General features: G+C 42.4%; 1 protein-coding gene across 5 annotated transcripts in view; it reads left to right on the forward strand.

Annotated features, from left to right (window-relative positions):
- The first annotated feature begins 579 nt into the window (after positions 1-579).
- LOC148029450 (exonuclease 1-like) overlaps positions 580-18,289 on the forward strand; it is an 82,415-nt gene continuing 64,705 nt past the window's right edge. For 4 of the 5 annotated variants that reach the window (XM_087688267.1, XM_087688266.1, XM_087688265.1 and 1 more), the window contains exons 1-5: positions 580-879; positions 1,498-1,618; positions 1,708-1,744; positions 1,841-2,021; positions 2,094-2,172. In XM_087688267.1, coding sequence (XP_087544393.1) covers positions 1,541-1,618; positions 1,708-1,744; positions 1,841-2,021; positions 2,094-2,172 — 375 coding nt within the window. In that variant the 5' untranslated portion in view covers positions 580-879; positions 1,498-1,540. Of the gene's footprint in view, positions 880-1,497; positions 1,619-1,707; positions 1,745-1,840; positions 2,022-2,093; positions 2,173-18,289 lie in introns of those variants that run through there. The other variant, XM_087688268.1, reaches the window with a different exon arrangement.

Genomic DNA, 18,289 nt, shown 5'->3' on the forward strand with positions numbered 1-18,289 from the left:
CTAGTTTACTTTGACCCCAAAATTTTTAAGGACTAAAAGTGTAGCACCTATAAATCCAATGGAATTAATTACACCACATGTTCCCTCTTCAAAATCTGACTAGTAGGCTAAATAAAGCCAAATCGCATCAATAGCCCTTAATACAACCCATTTCACGATCCATCTCGAAATTTGTCAATGCCTAATTTTTTGGTCTAGTTTACTGTTTTGACGTAGTTGACTTTGGCCGTCCTATTAAAGTGCACAGACGTCTATTTCAATGTCCCAGACCACTTCGAGATGTGTGGTGTGTTTTCAACCGTCGATCCCAACTCTCCCCTTCATTGAATACCCGTGCGATATAGTCGAGGGTGGGGGATGGTCCATTGGGCGCGTGCCACACTAAAATATATTAGAATTAGAATTAGAATATGTAGGCCTAGGTAGGTAGATACATCATACTACGATGTCGCAATTCGTTTTGTACGTTACCGGCAAATATGCGATACAATACATTTCCCGCCACCAAAAATGTTTCAAAAATTCTCTCTCTCAAGGAAAACTTTGCGTCCCCTCTCTCTCTCTCTCGTCTCACAAAAATGTCTGTACCATTGTGACCTGGGATTCTTTATTGCCCCTGCGATGGATGAAGCAGCGAAAGCACATTGAAACAGGGGCAGAACGACTGCAGGGAAATCGCCCGGCTTGAAGAGTTTAAGGCAGCTTAGTATACTGCTCAGCTCCTGATTGATTGTAATTACTTGGCCCAAGCCCGTCTACCAACGAAGAAAGAAGGAAGCTGAAAACATCTCTTCCCAGGAGTAGAGATTGCATTTGTGCCAAGTTCTTCTACTGATGAACATTTCCATTCGGAGCTGCGGTCTGAGCTCCCTCTGGCAGGTGCATGCAGCTTCCTGAATGTTGGGCAGAGTTTGTATGTCAGAAACATTCAATCTGATCAACCTTTGGGACTTTCTAAGCTTTGATTGAGAATCAATAATCTAGGCCTCACCAAAGCGTGTCTTAATTTGAACTACGATAAGCTTCTTTGATGCGCAATCTGCTGGCTTATTATCACGCTCTGTGGAGCTCATTCAGTCTTCATTTTTTGAGCAGGAGCCCCGGCAAAACTTATTAGCTTGAATTCTTTCTCTGATTCAGCCATGTTTTCACATTGATAAGAGCTTACAGTTTGAGTGCTCTGTCTGATTCACAAATATCCTCACGTTGAGTACTCCGAAAGATTATAAATTGATTCCTCCAAGCCGTTCCTTAAAAAAGTTCCAACTTTTGAGTAACATGCCTCCACTCATCAAAACCGAACTTCTGTTCGCCTCAAACTCCTACATGACAGACAATAGTAATCTTCATCAGCTCAAGTATTGTAAATTTCAACTCAATTCGTCTCACTATAAGGAGCAGAATCTATTGGAATGCCAGTAGTGCATTAGATGCAGTCAATTTCGAACTCTGCAACATGCCTCTGATTCACTAAAACTTTCCTCCACGTAATTGCAGGGTGCAGTGAGGCTTCTGTTCTGAAAGTGATCATAACAAAGAAATGGGAATACCAGGGCTATTGAAACTGCTGAAACCTTACACAGAAGCTGTGCACATCAAGAAATATGCTGGCAAGCGTGTAAGTTTTCGTTTCCTATCTCATCCGCTATCTAATCAATGATACCGGTCTTTCTTGGCATTAAAATCTTAATGCCATGCACTTCTCAGGTGGGCATTGATGCATATTGTTGGCTACATAAAGGAGGTCTGCTATCTACTGTCATATTGGTTATATGGAACTGTATGAGACCCCTTTTCTTTTCGGCATACTCATAAAGCCTTTGTTGCTCTGTCCCTTCAGCATATGCTTGTAGCTTTGATCTATGCGAACAGAAGTCACCGGATCCCAAAGCTATACAACCCTGCATCAAATATTGCATGCATCATATCAATATGCTAAAGTTCAATGGCATTGCACCCGTGGTCGTGTTTGATGGTGGCCGATTGCCATCAAAAGCCTTAACAGAAGATGAGCGTCAGAGGTATGAGACTGCCTCAAAAGCCATCCCAACTCAAGGTTTCTTTGTCACTCTCAGTCAAGTCCTTCTTTCCAGACGAAGGGAGGCAAATTTGGAGCAAGCCAGGCTCAAGCTTTCAGAGGGAGATACCAGGGGTGCTGAAGAGATGTATCAGGTAACAGTTCATAATTAGGCACTGATTGATAAGACCTATACATTTATACTGCTCCAGAGAACAATGCCATCTCCAAAATGCATTTTTCCTGCGATTTTTGACGTTTATCGAAACCTTCCCCATAGAATGCAACTTAGCCTGCTAGCTGATGCTGAGCATCTGCTTTTTGTGTAAATCTAAGCAATAAAAGGGGCCAACTCAAATCACACTGGCAAAAGAATATGCCTTCATGGGTAGCAGGTTGGTGTTGGTGTAAGTGGCCAACTCTACTTGACAATGACCTTAAGTTTCTCTTGGTCCATGTACTTACACCGTTGATGTAACCCAAACATTTCATCTCCAATCAAGGCCAAGGGAAGCCCTTTCAAGGGTGCTTCAAGTTCTACAAAATCCCTCCCTTATCCTCAACAGCATTCAAGTGTGTCTGAATGGAATACCAACCAAGGCACAAACATGTGAGAGAAAGAGAAAGGAGAAAGAAAGAAAAAATTTATTAACGTATACTAGAGACCAAATTGGCCTATGAGACAAAAACCATATACAATGCTGATCGTCACTAGAGAGAGAGAGAGAGAGAGAGATGTTAACATCTTGACCAAACAGATGTAGCTCGGTTAAGTTGAACGAGCAGTGATCAAAAGGTCTTAGGTTGAACTTCTATATTCCACATTGTCATTTAGTATAGGTGTAGAAAAGGGGAGATCTGGACCACAGTCAAAGGGTTAATAAAATAAGTGACTTACCACTAGGGTAACCACTTGATTATGAGAGAGAAAAAAAGAGAGATTAAGATCTTCTGAGGCTGAAATCGAGCTATGAGACAAAACCATGTACAATGTTGATCGTCACTAAATATCAAAGTGTGATGTGATAAAGGAAGTTTCTTTCCAAATTAAGTGGTACATGATATTGGCAAAAGTGATTTGAAGGCAATTGGACTGTTTTTTGTGTGTTTGAGCATAAACAACTTCGTTTTGCAAGCAACACTTATGTCTATAAGGATTGTACGGTTTTTTACAATGGCAATATAGCTCCAATGTATTTTATCAATTAGGGTTTAGGTTTCCCTTTTGATTGTTGTCATAGCCTTTTTCAATTAGGCAAGCCATCCATGGTAGATTTCTCATTGTGGAAATCATGTTTGACAATGGGTTGCTATCATTGGTGGGTGTCTATGCTCTGAAATTTTCAAGGAAGCCTTGTCAAGTATGACTTGATATGAAATATTTTTCTTTGGTTCATCAAGTATCTTGTTAGGAGATTGTAATACGTGCAACATTTAGCCCATGCTATATATCACCTCATTTTGTGACAGATGGCCCTAAATATTAAACCTTGGATGTATTGGAAGCGCTATATCTGAAACGAGACATTTAATGTTGGTTGCAACTTGCACCCCTCAGAGTCTAGGTGTATTTACCATTCTCAACCACATACTAGCACCTAGACTCCTTTGGATAGGATTTATTTATGCCAAAATCCTTTGGATACGATTTATGTATGTCAGAATGACTTTTTCTCGTCGTACAGGGGCAATAAGACAACGTGTTCGTTCTGATCATGATTGGTAGTGCTTGAGATGTTGTATCAGCTGGTCGAGGCTTTTAGAGCTTTGTTGGGGCATTCACCGTTGCACTTGAATCAAAGTTTCTCGTAGCACGATCAATTTTTTGATTGTATGCGGCAAGTGATTCTTCAGTTTAGCCATCATGTGCATTAACAGGGCTTAAATACTTAAGCCTATTTTCAGTCAAAATGCTCGAAAGCTGGGCCGTGAATATGGGGTGCAACATGCTCGTCCAATAGAGCTCATTTACAAAATTTGTAGGTTTTGTTGGCAGAATGACAATAATTGATAAAGGCTGGATCATCTTGTTTAGAATTGGAAACTCGTTTGCAGTGGTTGGCATGTCAAGTGACCTCTATGCAAGAACAACAATATGGAAAATATAAGTTGTTGGCTCACGCGGATGCTTTGAGCGATAATAATTATCAATCACATGTTTTCTTTTAGAAATAGCATAAAAACCATGCATGAGAGTATATTGTACACTTGCTAGATTCTTAGGGTCTCATGGTTATGCAGCCACAACAAACAAGTCTCAGCATGTGCAGGGACTATTATTCATCTCCTTCGGGCTTAATAGAGCTTGTTTTACATTCTATTAGCGTGGCTTGGGCGGTGATCTAATCGCGCATGAGTGGGTAACGCTTTGGATGTGGACATTTTAGAGGATCACGTGGACTATGCATTGTTGCATCTCCGCCATAGCAAGAGTCCAAGGTGGGATGGCTTGACACATGAACTAGTTGGTGCTTATGTGGAGCACCTGAAGCTCGCATGAGATGGAGGTTTGTTGTGATGCATTTTGATTGGAAGTTGGCCTTGCTTCATTTGCTGCCCAAAGTACGTGCACCCATGGAGCTAAAGCAGAGGAGTCCAAATTTTGTGATGGGGTCCTTGTATTAAATATTTACCAAAGTTTTAGTAAATAGGTTGTAGAAAATACTCCTTGCGTTGATTCATCCTTAATAATACGGTTTTATCAAGGATTGGGATATTTTGCATTACAATTTACATCCTTAATGTTCAATTGGGTCATGCACAAGCATTTGGACAGGAAGTAGCCATGGTCCAACTTGATATATAAAAGTTTATGATCATGCAATTGGTCTTTTTATAAGAAATGATGGTTGCTATGGGTTTTGGCCCTCGGATGTCTAATCTCATAAATGTTGTGAGCCAAGGTGGGATTGCATGAATTGTGCTTAATGGAGGGGTCTTTGAAGAGATTGCCCTTTCTAGTTCTTTGAGGCAAGGATGCCCTCTTTGCCCTTTATTGTTTGCTTTGGTCATTCATCCCATGTCGAGTTTATTGGATAGGCTTGACTTGGATGGAGATATTGTGGGTCTCACTCTTCCTAGTGGTGCAAAGTTTGTTGGTCAATCATTGATTAATGGCTTTGTTTGTGTGGGCTAGCACTAGGTTGTATATTAAATGCTAAAATCAATTCTTATTAGTTACACAGAAAGAGGTTTGATTGACTTGCATGGCAAGGCAAGATTATTCCTAGAGGTATGATTACTAGACGTTTAGGTTATTCCATTGGGGTCGATGTGGCATCTAAGAATTTGTTAGATTGGAAGTTTGGTAATATAAAGTATAAATTTGTATATTGGAATCTCAAGGCTGACCATTGCACGTTTGTGTCAGAGTGCAGCGATGCGGAAGCGTGGGACCAAGACTGAGAGAGAGAACGCAGAGAGAAGAGAGAAAGAGACAGTGGAAGATAAAGATCTGCTGTATACCTTTTTTATGCAGATATGTACATGGGCGTAGTGCACTGGATTGCGTGTCTCCATCTCGACAATGCAACCTGCTGTTCACCTTAAAGTCCGCTGCAGTCTGTGCGATCTCCAGCCTGAAATCTGCAAACAGAGATGTAATCTGCACAAATCTCCAGTTTGAAATTTGCGATCAAAAGTGTGAGAGACTGTGCTAGACATCGACTATAAATAGCCAGGAAATATGCGCCCAGAATAGATAGGTCGGTGCATTAAATGCAGCCGACTGGTGCAGTACAGTCGGACTGTCACGTAGCAGTCCGACCAGTCCGATTGGTACGGCCAGGATTTGACAAACATCGCTAACATCCCCTCTCAGAGCCTGGACGGGGCAGAAGCCTGAGGGATCTGGCATGTCTCCGAAGTAGAGCCTAGGGAAGCGCCTTCGTAAACAAATTTGTAAGATTGTCCTTTGTCTTGTAGTACTCCACAACGATGGTCTCATCCAGAAGCTTCTCTTTGATGAAGTGGTACTAGATCTCTATGTGCTTCGTCCGGGCATGGAAAACAGGATTCCGCGCTAAGGCAATGCAACTCTCATTGTCGCATTGCAGCAAAGTAGGACAAGTCTGGGGGCAGTCAAGCTCCTCCAATAATCTCCGAAGCCACACAGCCTCACATGTGGTGGAAGACACGGCTCGATACTTTGTCTCAGTAGACGAAAGGGCTACTGTGGGATGCTTCTTGCTACTCCATGAGATAACACCTGCACCCAAGGTAAAACAGTAACCTATAGTAGACCGCTTGTGGTCCACATCACCAGTCCAATCCGAGTCGCTCCAACTTGCAAGTACAAGATCTGAACCACCTGTGCCTGTTGGATAATGAATCCCTAAATCAGATGTCCCCCTCAAATACCGAAGTATCTGTTGGGCAGCCTGTCAATGCACCGTCTGAGGTGCACTCATGAACCCCGCCAAGAGACCAACAGCAAAACAAAGATTAACATGAGTGTTGAGGAGCCAAATCAATGATCCAATCAACTGACAGTAGCGGGAAGTATTCGCCATGGGAGAATTGGAATGTGAAGTGGCCTTCCAGTTCGGATCCATAGGAGTAGAAATGGTCCGACAATCCTCCATCGCAAAAGAAACCAAGAGCTCCTGTACATATTTTTGTTGGGAGATGAAAATCCCCCTCTGAGACTGATAAATCTCATGGCCTAAGAAGAAGTGGAGTAGACCCAAGTTCGTTATCTCGAACCCCTGATGTAAAGTTGCCTTCGTCTCTTTGACCTTCTGTGCATGATTAACTGTGACAATCAAATCGTTAACATACAACACAAAAAGCACACAACCAGCCTCGGAAGTGTGTACATAAAGTTGCGGATCGGCCTTGGAACGCCGATATCCCAACTGTGACTGAAGGAACGAATTAATCTTCTGGTTTCATGCACGTGGAGCTTGCTTGAGGCCATACAAGGCCTTCTTTAACCTGTAGACTTGCCCATCTGAAGATCCAAAGCCAGGAGGCTGCTTTACATAGATCTCCTCCTTCAAATCACCATTAAGGAAGGTTGACTTCACATCCAACTGATAGACAGGCCATCTCCTATGGCCAGCCAAGGCAAGAACAGCTCGAATAGTCGCCATACAAGCAGTGGGGGCAAAAGTGTCATGACAATCAATCCCTGGGCATTGTGCAAAACCTTTAGCAACAAGGCGAGCCTTGTGCTTGTCCAAAGAACCATCGCTAAGGTACATGGTCTTCATGAAGACCCATTTGACGCCAATCACCTTCTTATTCGAGGGGCGAGGCACGAGATACCAAGTGCCATTCCTCTCAATAGTCTCCAACGCGGCTTCCATAGCTTTCTTCCATGGTGCGGACTGTAAAGCCTCCTTCACGGAGGTGGGCTCTCGATCTTGCATAACATGGATCATCAAACAATAGTTAGAGTAAACAAGCTTCGTAGAATGCGCCTGGTGCCTCCATGACCACCGCGGACCATCCTACGGTCCTCACTCCTCAGGGACCCCCTCGATCCTTGAATCTCGGAGTGTGTCACGGGCCCAGTGAGGAGGTCGGACCTCTCCTCGTCTCTCTCCATCAGCTGAAGACTCTGGGATATCCACCGGTGATAACTCCTCAGGGATGACCGGTGGAACAGTAGACTCTGTATCGGAAACAAAATCAGAATCAAAAGGCGCGGGCTCCAAAGGAACTGTCTCGGGAGCCCAACTCTCCCTTGGATCTCCAAGAACGGGATGCTCCTCACCCGCTGCTATGGTCGGAACCTCCACAAACCGCACGTCTCGACTGGTGTACACATCTCGCTTGACGGGATCATACAGACGATAGCCTTGGGACTGAGAGCTGTAGCCAACAAACACCTGTCTTCGGGAAGTTGCTTCAAATTTATCACGATGAGTCTTGGGAATGTGAACATAGGTATCACACCCAAAAACCCTGAAATAAGAAACATCGGGCTTAGTTCCAAAATAAGCCTCAAAAGGTGTCATCCCATCAACGACCGAAGTGGGGGATCGATTAAGGATGTGGACTGCAGTAGCCATAGCCTCGGTCCACAAAAACTAAGGTGTCTATCAGTGCTCCATCATGGTGCGCGCCATCTCGATCACACTTTGGTTCTTCCGTTCAAGAATGCCATTTTCTTGAGGAGTGTTGGTGTTAGCAAACTCTTGGTGAATACCTTTATTTGCACAGAAATGAGCAAACTCATTAGAAACAAATTCACCACCCTTGTCGGATCGCAAGGTCTTCAATCGTTGGCCCGATTGGTTCTCCTTAAAGAGAAGCCAATCCTTGAAGTGGGAGAAAGCCTCCGACTTCAACACCAAGAAATAGTCCCAAGTCATTCTGCTGTAGTCATCTACGATCAACATGAAGTACGAGCTTCCTCTCAAGGACTCGTTCCTCATAGGGCCACAAAGATCTGTAGATACAAGCTCCATCGGTGAAGTAGACCGCCGCAAAGATTTGTTGGGAATCGCATCCCTATGTTGCTTTCCCCGAATGCAGGAGACGCATGGCTGCTGGCTCACCACTATGTCTGGCAACCCTCGAACAAGCTGTCCACGTGACGCCCTCCGAAGATAATCATAGTTGAGGTGACCAAACCGAGCATGCCATAGCTCTGACTGTGTCTGAGAGGTAAGAAGTAGAGTAGGGAGGGCGGTAGAAGACGTCAACTTGTAGATGCCGTTCTCCTTATATCTTGATGAGAGAACCTTCCTTGACCCACGATCAAGGACTCGCACCAAATCACTGTCAAACTCCATCAAAAGTCCAAGTGAACAAATCTTATGAACTGAAAGTAGATGATACCCCAAACCTGGCACGTGCAAGACCTCTGAGGTATGGGTACCACATCATCCATCTGGAATAAGCTGCATCTCACCCCGTCCTGCAATAGACACTGAAGAGCTATCTCCAATGAGAATCTGTCCACGCGAAGGTCGCAATTGGGCAACACCAACTAATGGAGTCATGTGCCGGGAGGCACCATTGTCAACGATCCACTCTCGAGCTTGGGAAGCTATCATCGTAGCATCAGAAGCATTTGGTGTAGAGTCCTCAATGACAGCTAGATGAAGAAACACAGCTGATGAGGGTGCAGCCACCGCTCCAAAATCCTTCGAGTCCTTCTTGTTGGTGTCCTTCTTGTCTTTGTTGGGGCAATCCTTCTTCCAATGGCTGGTCTTTTCACAAATATGGCATGTGGATTCTTTATCCTTGTCCTTCTTTGACTTGTTGTCCTCCTTCTTCTTCTTTTGGTCCTTCCCCTTCTTCTGAGAGGCTTGACCTGTCAAGGCTTTCGACTTGGAAGCATGCTGTCCCTTCAGTTGTTCATCTTGGTCCAAGACCATAGGAACCAGCTCTTCCCACCGAAGAGTAGACTCTCACCCCGAAGCAATAAGGGTGGAGTAGAAAGCACCGAATCGTGGCGGCAACTAGGACAAGAGTGTGATCGCCATGTCATCGGAGGAAATCGGCTTCCCCACATTCTAAACGTGCATCTGAAGTTGTCTAAGCTTGTTGATGTGCTCCCGCAATGAAGAAGACTTGTTCACGGACAAGGTCCGCATCTGCACCTCCAAAGAAACCTGCTTCATAAGGGTCATCCGGTTATACATCTGGTCAAGCTCCAGCCATATCTCCCAAGCCACCGTCAAGTGCTCGATGTGTTCTATCACGGTTGTAGTACAAGACAGAAAAAGAAAAGAATGAATCCGGGCATTCAGTTTGTCCCAATGAGATTGTGCCTTGGTCAACTCCGCGTGAGCATCGAAAGAGAGTTTGGACTCATCTCTCATCAAGGGCCGGTCGATCTCCTTCTGTACAAGCTCTGCCATCGAGCTTTTGATCTGCGGGGAAGAGTCGGTAAGACAGGCATCTTCCGGTCCATGATCGTTTGGAACTCCAAGTCAATCTCTGTAGACATCTTCACTTGTAATGCCTTCACAAACACAAAAGCAGTCCCCTCTGACTGTGAAAACGTAGCCTGATAGGGCTCTTTCTTTCGCATCTCGTACCTTCTTCACCCGTCGGAGGCGATGAAAAAGCAAAACCTGCACTTGAAAGCTGAAAACTCGGCCTTCCTCCTCTTTAAACAACAGTAAACAGTAGCAAATCCACCAACTGGACTCCTTTCCCACGCACCCACGCTCATTTCAGCCTTGTTCCGATGTGCAGCCCTCCTGCTCACCCTCGAACGTTGGAAACGCAGCCTTGTGTCGCGATGGAATCTCCTCTTCAGGTTGGTTCTTCACTCAGTCAGCACTTCTTCATTGCTTTGATACCATGTCAGAGTGCAGCGATGCGGAAGCGTGGGACCAAGACAGAGAGAGTGAACGTAGAGAGAAGAGAGAGAAAGAGATAGTGGAAGATGAAGATCTGCTGTATATAGTGTACTGTATACAAAGATATGCAGATATGTATACGGGCGCAGTGCGCTGGACTGCGTGTCTCCACCTCGACGATGCAACCTGCTGTTCATCTTGAAGTCTGCTGCAGTTTGCATGATCTCCAGCTTGAAATTTGCAAATAGAGATGTAATCTGCACGAATCTCCAGCCTAAAACTTGCGATCAGAAGTGTGAGAGACTGTGTTGGACATCGGCTATAAATAGCCAGGAAATATGCGCCCAGAATAGACAGGTCGGCTGCATTAAATGCAGCCGACTGGTGCAGTACAGTCGGACTGCCACGTGGCAGTCCGACCAGCCTGATTGGTACGGCTAGGATCTGACAGACATCGCTAACAGTTTTTCCCTAAGTTGTGCTGAGTGTTATGATTAGTATGATTTTCCTATTACTTGGATTGAGATTGTCACATTGGATCTCTTCTTGGCAAGACCTATTGTCAGTTACTCGTTGGTACCCACTAGAGTCTAAATAAAATGCCGATATGAGAGTGTTGGTTGTTTCTAGATTGATACATTGGCCAAATAAATCATTGTTTAGAAAGAAGTTAGATAGAGTGGTGTGACAATTAGTTCCAAAAATGGTGGAAGATTTCGCTATTTCTCACTAGTCAATACCTTATTTTTTTCACATCTAGGACAATACTTGTGCATATCTAGAAATCACAAGTTGGCGTGAGTCTAGGTTGGAGGAGAACATTGGGTAGCATATTCCTTTTCTTGATTTTGAGGATCACAATTCTTGGAGAGATTGGAGATTCACATGTCTTAGCGAACTTTTGTAGCCTTTAGCAAATGCAATGGACATCAAGATTGTATAGGATGAAAGGTGGATTACCAAAAATGCTAATATGCTCATGTCATGTAGAGATTGTTGCACAAAATGGGAAGGCAAATTGCTATGGTCATGGAAGGCAAAGATCTTGGATTAGGGTAGGGTTTTTCTTTGGAGAGTAAGGTGGTTTTTCATGTTTAGTATGACACAATTTGTACATGAACTAGTGTGGTACAAAACATACACAAAAACTTCAAGAATAAAATACGTTGTTTCATACGTTCATTAAAATATACATGTAAAATTATAATCATACTTCACCCATCCGACACGCATGGGCTCTGGAGATTTATTGATTTTCTCTCTCTCTCCTCATTGAGCTTCTTGGTCCACATGCTATTGTAGGTGACAACATACCACCCCTCGCATGGACCAACCATGGCAATGGCTTTGACCATTCTCTTCCACTTATCCACTTGAAGCAAGTGGAATGGGAGATTGCACTCAATGATAGTGTGTGCAGTCTCTATCTCGCATTTCTTTGCCTCTCTTTGAGGAAAAACAAAGGACAAAAGCATCACTCGTAGATTCTTGTAGTGAGGCTTGTCTACATGGCCTTTTGCTTCCAATGGTGGTGGTGGAGCTCAAGGCCATTGATGAGGTGCATGGGCTAGGAGTAGGTGTAGAAGAAGGCGTTTCAGAAGCATCCATTTCCATGTTGGAGGGACCCATCTCCTCTTGAGCTTTTGCTCTTGATGACACAGTTTGATAGGAGAGGGGAGAGAGCTTCTTCATGATCTCATCCACTGTTGATTGAGGTATGGAAAGGACATGGGCTGCGTTGACCACCCACCTTGGTCAAGTGGATGATGAGCCTCGTCACGGTACTAGTCATTGTATTCCCACAAAACTTGCAAGTCCAATGGTAGCAATTTGCATTGCCTGAAGGCTTCACAAGATTTGTGGTGTAGAGACCAAAAGCTTTGTGAAGAGGCTTTGGCATTGTGGATAGGGAGAGGGAGATGGATGTAATGAAGAGAGAGGGAGAAAGGGAAATAGATAGGGAGAAGAGAGGAAGAGGAGGTGAGGGAAAGGTAGAGCAAGAGGAAAAGGGATAGGGATTGGAGAGGGGGAGAAGCAAAAGAGAAGGAGAGGGAGAGTAGAGGAAGAGAAGGTGAGGGAAAGGGATAGGGAGAGGGAGAGCAAGAGGAAGAGGGATAGGGATAGGAGAGGAGGAGAAGACTCAAGAGGAAGAGAAGGTATTGGAGGTGCTTTAAGCTTGAGCTCAAGAGGGGAAGATTGAAGGAGGAGGTTGATTTTTGGGTGAAGAGGTGAGAAGGGGGGGACTTCCCTTCATAGTGGGCTGAGGTGAGGGAGAGGAGAGGAGAAGTTAGAAAGAGGAGAACAACTTTCAAAAGTTGCAAAATGCCCATCAATCAATGTTCATGTGCAACAACTAGAAAAAACGAGTAGAAGTTTGTATTTGCGGGTTCTTTGCAACGGTTGGATCTATTGGGCACTTGCAAGAACACATGGATTACTACACAGGACCATACGGAATGTTCGTATGGTATGGTACCATATGGAACGTTTCTTACAAACACAAAATGCAACCTTGTTGGAGAGTTTTTATTGGAGGCCTATCTATAGGTGATATGGTGGCCATTGTGTATTTTACTCGGTGCAACCATATATAAAGGTCTTGTTCCATTTTTTTTGGATTTTGGGGTTGTTGGCATAATTGCAAACTCATGGTCTACTACATGGTAGTTAGATCTTGTGTAGAATGCAGATCTTCTTCCTAGGGAGGATTTAGCTCCTTGGCATACGACAATCTTTACTACCTCTTTGTTGTGACTTTTGTACTCTTTTAATTTTTGTAAAGTGAGTCTATGCACGATGGTCTAGAGCCATCCTACATCTTGTAATCATGTAATCTTGTAGTTTTTTTGTAATTAATACAATTACCTATATATATATATATATATATATATAGAGAGAGAGAGAGAGAGAGAGAGAGAGAGAGAGAGAGAGAGAGAGAGAGAGAGAGAGAGAGAGAGAGAGAGAGAGAGAGAGAGAGAGAGAGAAGGCAAAATCATGTATAATGCTAATTATCACTAGACATCGAAGTGTCACATGCTAAAAGATGATTAGTGATATATTGTTGAAAGAAGCTAAGGTGATGCACAAGACAAAAAAAATGCCCATGTTGAGATATAGTAGAAGCATCAAGCAATACACGTCTAGTTGTGTGGCTGAATGATACATAGATATCTAGTTCCACTTAGTCAAGATCAGTGGGTATAATATGTCCCTAATGAAATAGTACAATTGTAGTTTGTCATCTGTTGCTCAGGTTGTTGGCATATCTCCCTCATCTCTCTTTGGAGTAGTATCTGTGTTTGGTACCCCTATATTTGTGGTCGACGTGTCGCTCCTCATCTCTTTGGACTGTTACCTCTCTTTGTGTAGTTGTTGTGCGTGTAATCATTGTCTAGAAAAATTGGTAAGTTGTGACTCAAGTTTCCCTCTCTATATAGTGCTTGTTTGTAGCCTTTGACTCTATTGGAAATTGACCCAAGCGGCATTGGTTTGAGGAAGGTGTCTCCAAATAGCATGGGGTATCTAGCTCGCTCTCCACCTCTTGGCATAGTCAACAGATTTGCTTACTTTGGGAATGTGGGCTGCCCTCCCAGTCTTGATCTTAAGTTGATGAGAGGATACCCTAGTTGGCCAATTGCCACTCGCATCTCATGTGGTATCTATACATCTAGGTATCTAGGTCTCTCAATGAACCATCTATTGTAGTCATATAGTGGTTTTGAGAGAGATTCTGTGCAACACTCAAAGGTTGAGCTTTGATATGGTGAATATACAGGTGTCAAATGGTATTGATGTGGCTTTTCTTGACTAGCATATTGGGCATTGGAATGAGAAAGATTTGGTGGAGTTGGATGGTGACTCTTTGGTTGAGGATTTTGGGCAGTTGATGGAAGGGGATGAGATGGGAAAACGCCGTAAGATGACGGTTGATGAACTAGTTTTATGTGCTCTGAATTTGCCTCAGCAAGATGTTCTTGTTATGTGGGTGGAGCAATAGCATCTCTTGTCAGATCACTATCCTTTGGTTTTGGATTTAACTCATAGGCCAGTTCATGCCTTTAAGGCCTTGCTTGCTCGTTTGGCTCTACGTTTCAACGAGTCTTTTTGATTGCATAACTGGTTTTTGGAATGTATCCAGCAAGTGATTACTTCTTTTAGCTCGAGGGTCCTATTTGGAGGGATGGAAGCACGGGCTGTTTTTGGGGATAATGCATGTGTGTTGTCCCGACAGTATGGTATTCAGTATGCTTCTTCTTTTCGAGCTGAATTGCAGCATTGACAAACTTTGTTGGCTCACTCATTGTCTCGGTATCAATCAAGGGATACTACTGATGACTTGCTTAATGCATTGAATGGTTGACATATAGAGTTCAATCTCTTTAGGAGTAGGAATATGCTAAATACAAATCGTTGGCTCGAGTGGAAGTTTTGCATGATAATAATTGTCAATCTCATCATTTCTTTGCTCGTTTACATTAAAAATACGCTTGGGAAAATATTATGCGTTTGTTAGATGAGCAAGGTGTTATGGTTACCGAACTTGCTTTCATCATTTAAATGTGCATTGACTATTATAAATCCTTATTGGGTCCACAAGAGATCCTTTTTGACGCTATTCACTCTGCTCGTCGATACATTTGTGATTTGGTTAGTAATTAGGTTAAGCCTGAATGGGTTGATTTGATGATGGAAGTTGATATCTCAGAGGTTGAAGTGGAGGATGTGTTGTCCCATTTACCATGAAGGAAAAGCCTTGGTTGGGATGGGCTTCCTAATGAGTTGTTTTCAGCCCATGTTGAGCAGCCTAAGAATCCATTAACTTGCTTGTGTCAGTAAGTCAAGAATTTTGGTAAGATGCCTTCAGACTGGAAGATTGTTGTGATTCGGTTGTTGCCCAGGGTTCCTTCTTCGACTTTCTTGAAACAATGGAGACTCATTTTTGTTATGGGTTCTTTGTATAAAATATTTTTAAAATCATTGCCAATAGATTGCAAAATGTATTCTTGCACTTAGTTCATCCACGTCAATATGGTTTCATTAAGGGACAGAATATCATGCATAACATTTTGAATGTTCAATTGGGGATTGATTATGCCAAAGCTTTTGGCTAGTAGGTTGTCATGCTTCAACTTGATCTTGAAAAGACATTTGATCATGTTAGTTGGTCTTTCTTGAGGCAGTTGATGTCTACCATGGGCTTTCATCCTCACATGACTTCTCTTGTTGATACCATTAGTCAGGGTGCTATGGTACGTGTTGTACTTAATGGGGGGGATCATTGATGAAATTGCCTTGTCTCATTCTCTTCGGCAAGGTTGCCCTCTCAGTCCTTTGCTATTTGCTTTGGTCACTCACTCAATGCTCTCATTGTTGGATAAGTTGGTTGATCAAGACAAGATTGTTGGTTTGTCTCTTCCTAGTGGTGGTGAACTTTTGGGTCATGTTTTGGCTGATGATTCCTTTATGTTTCTTAAGATTGATCGCACTAATGTTAATAGGGCAATGGATATGTGGAATCTCTTTGCTTTAGTCGAGGCTTCATATTAATGCTCAGAAATCTACCTTGATTTTTTGTAAGGAGGGTGATTTGCAAGCATTGGATTGGCAAGGAGTTGTGATTTCTAAAGGAGATATTACTCAACACTTGGGTTATCCTATTGGTGTGGATGTAGCTCCTTGTGCCTTGCTTGATTGGATGCCATATCGTATACATGATCAGTTCATGTACTAGAAATCTCAAGGTTGGCCTCTTCATGTCAGGTTTAAGTTGCTCAATGCATTATGATCAGTTTGGTCTTGTTTTTTTTGTCCTTATTTCCTTGGACCAAGAAGCCTATTTTGGAACTGGTTTAGCCTATCTGCTTCATGTTGTGGATAAAGAAAGGAAATCATTTGTGCTAAGTGTGGATTTCGTGGCAACATGTGACTACTCCAAAAAGGATGGGGGGAGCAACTTTATTGGATGTTAATTTGCATATGGTTGCTTTGAGACTAGCACTTTTGTAAGCATTGTGTGTAGAGTTATCCTTGGTCAGATATTGCAAAATTTTTTTATAGAAAAGAGTGGTATCTCTCATGGTCTCACGGTTACTCAAGTTTCTTGGTGGCATAGTAGCTAAGAAACGCGTTTCTTTGAATTTGAAACTTACGAAGCGTTTCTAAGAGTAAAAAACGTGGGCGTTTTTAATATTTTAAAAATTTTTAGTGAGTTGGAACCCAAAATATGGTTTTTTTGACAAAAACTATTGGGCAATGTTAAAATGATGATGATGATGTGTAATGACTCGCAAGGGCTCATGATTTTGGATGAGAGATTGATTTTTTGTGATTTTTTAAAAGTTATTGGACTTTGTCAATCTAGTATCTACTCTTGTCTTGAGATTTGAATATTATACGACTTTAGTCTCATTTATGAGTTATTTATGATATATTACGATTCATTCTCGATTTTGACATTTTGTCAGTTTGTTTTGAATTGAGAATCATGATGTTGCAACTTGACGCAGTCCATATTATAGATAGGCTATTTACGTGTTGATTTTAATTTTCTTTGTATGATATGTATGAATCATAATGTTTGAGTTCTAAACCATAGTATAGCTTGTCTAAAGACTAACTTTGATATAAGTGACAAGTTAATAATGAATCATGGATATGTAACGTATAATGTATTATTCTCGATTGACTCTATTATCACTCAAGCTCAATTAGCCATTCTTTGTTTAAGAGAGAGTTTCATAGAGGTTTAGAACCTCTTTTCCTAGTCAAAACTATTAAAAATTCCTATATAAAAAAACCCAAGTTTCTTATTTTACCCTCTCTTGAAAGAAACTTACCAAACACGTTTTTGATGTTTCGTTTCTAAAAGTTTCTGAAGTTTTTAGCTGCTATGCTTGGTGGCATGTACTTAACTCCACGAGGCCTATTAAGGTCTTCTAGTCTTTTCTCCTTTCTCTGTTGATTGCACCCTGGCAGCATATGTTACATTTTGCAGTTTGGCTCATGATTTTTATAAGGAGGAGATTTCACTGCAAAGAGAAGTGCTAGCTACCTCTAGTTTATTGGATGCGTTCGGCTTTTTATGCTTTGGTCTAGGACCATGTTTCATTTGACATACAGGTTGCATTGAAAAGTGACATTTACGAGGATGAGGTCATAAATGTCTTATTGCACTTACCCATGTATCGAAGCTTCAGTTGGGATGGCCTCACTAATGAATTTTTTGAGACCTATGCCACTCATTTGGTAAAACCTTTGGCTGTGATGTGTCAACAGGTTTGGGAAACAAGAGCTATGCTAGCATCATGGAAGGAGGGAGTTATTAAATTAATCTTGAAAGTGCCATCTATATCAATGTTGAAGTTGGAGACCCATTTTCTTAATGGACTCGATGTATAGAATATTCTCTAGAGTGCTAGCTAGGTGCTTCCATAGGCATCTCCTTGTCATTGTGCACCCCAATCAATATGGCTTCATTAAGGGTAGAAACATTTTGCATAATGCGTTGAATGTGTAGATGGGAATTGACTATTCCAAGCACTCTAACCAAGAGGTGGTATTAGTGTACTTGGATTTGGAGAAAGCTTTTGACTCTTTGGATTGGTTCTTTCTTGCAAAATTGATGCATACTATGGTTTTGGGCCGTGTGTGTCTCAATTCATCTATACCATCAGTGTTGTTATGTTAAATGGTGGTGTTACTTACCCTTCCCACTTGCACACTTGGTCTAACAGGGCTGTCTTGTCCATTAAGCCCTTTGTTTTTTGCCTTGGCAATGGATTTGGTGCTCATCATGTTATCCCATATGGTGAGCATTGGGCAATTGGTTGGTTTGTCTCTTCCTTTTGGACAACATTTGTTGCATACTCACTAGCAGATGACACCTTCATGATCTTGCATGCAAGGAAGGACAATCTTCGTAAGGCATTGGGTGCATTGGTTGGGCATGCTTTTGATCTCCATGTTAATGCTGCAAAATTATCCCTCATTAGTTGCACTGAATTTGACA

This window comes from Lygodium microphyllum, chromosome 11 (assembly GCF_053477565.2).
Source record: "Lygodium microphyllum isolate KBCC chromosome 11, Lygodium_microphyllum_v1.1.10, whole genome shotgun sequence".
Lineage (NCBI taxonomy): Eukaryota > Viridiplantae > Streptophyta > Polypodiopsida > Schizaeales > Lygodiaceae > Lygodium > Lygodium microphyllum.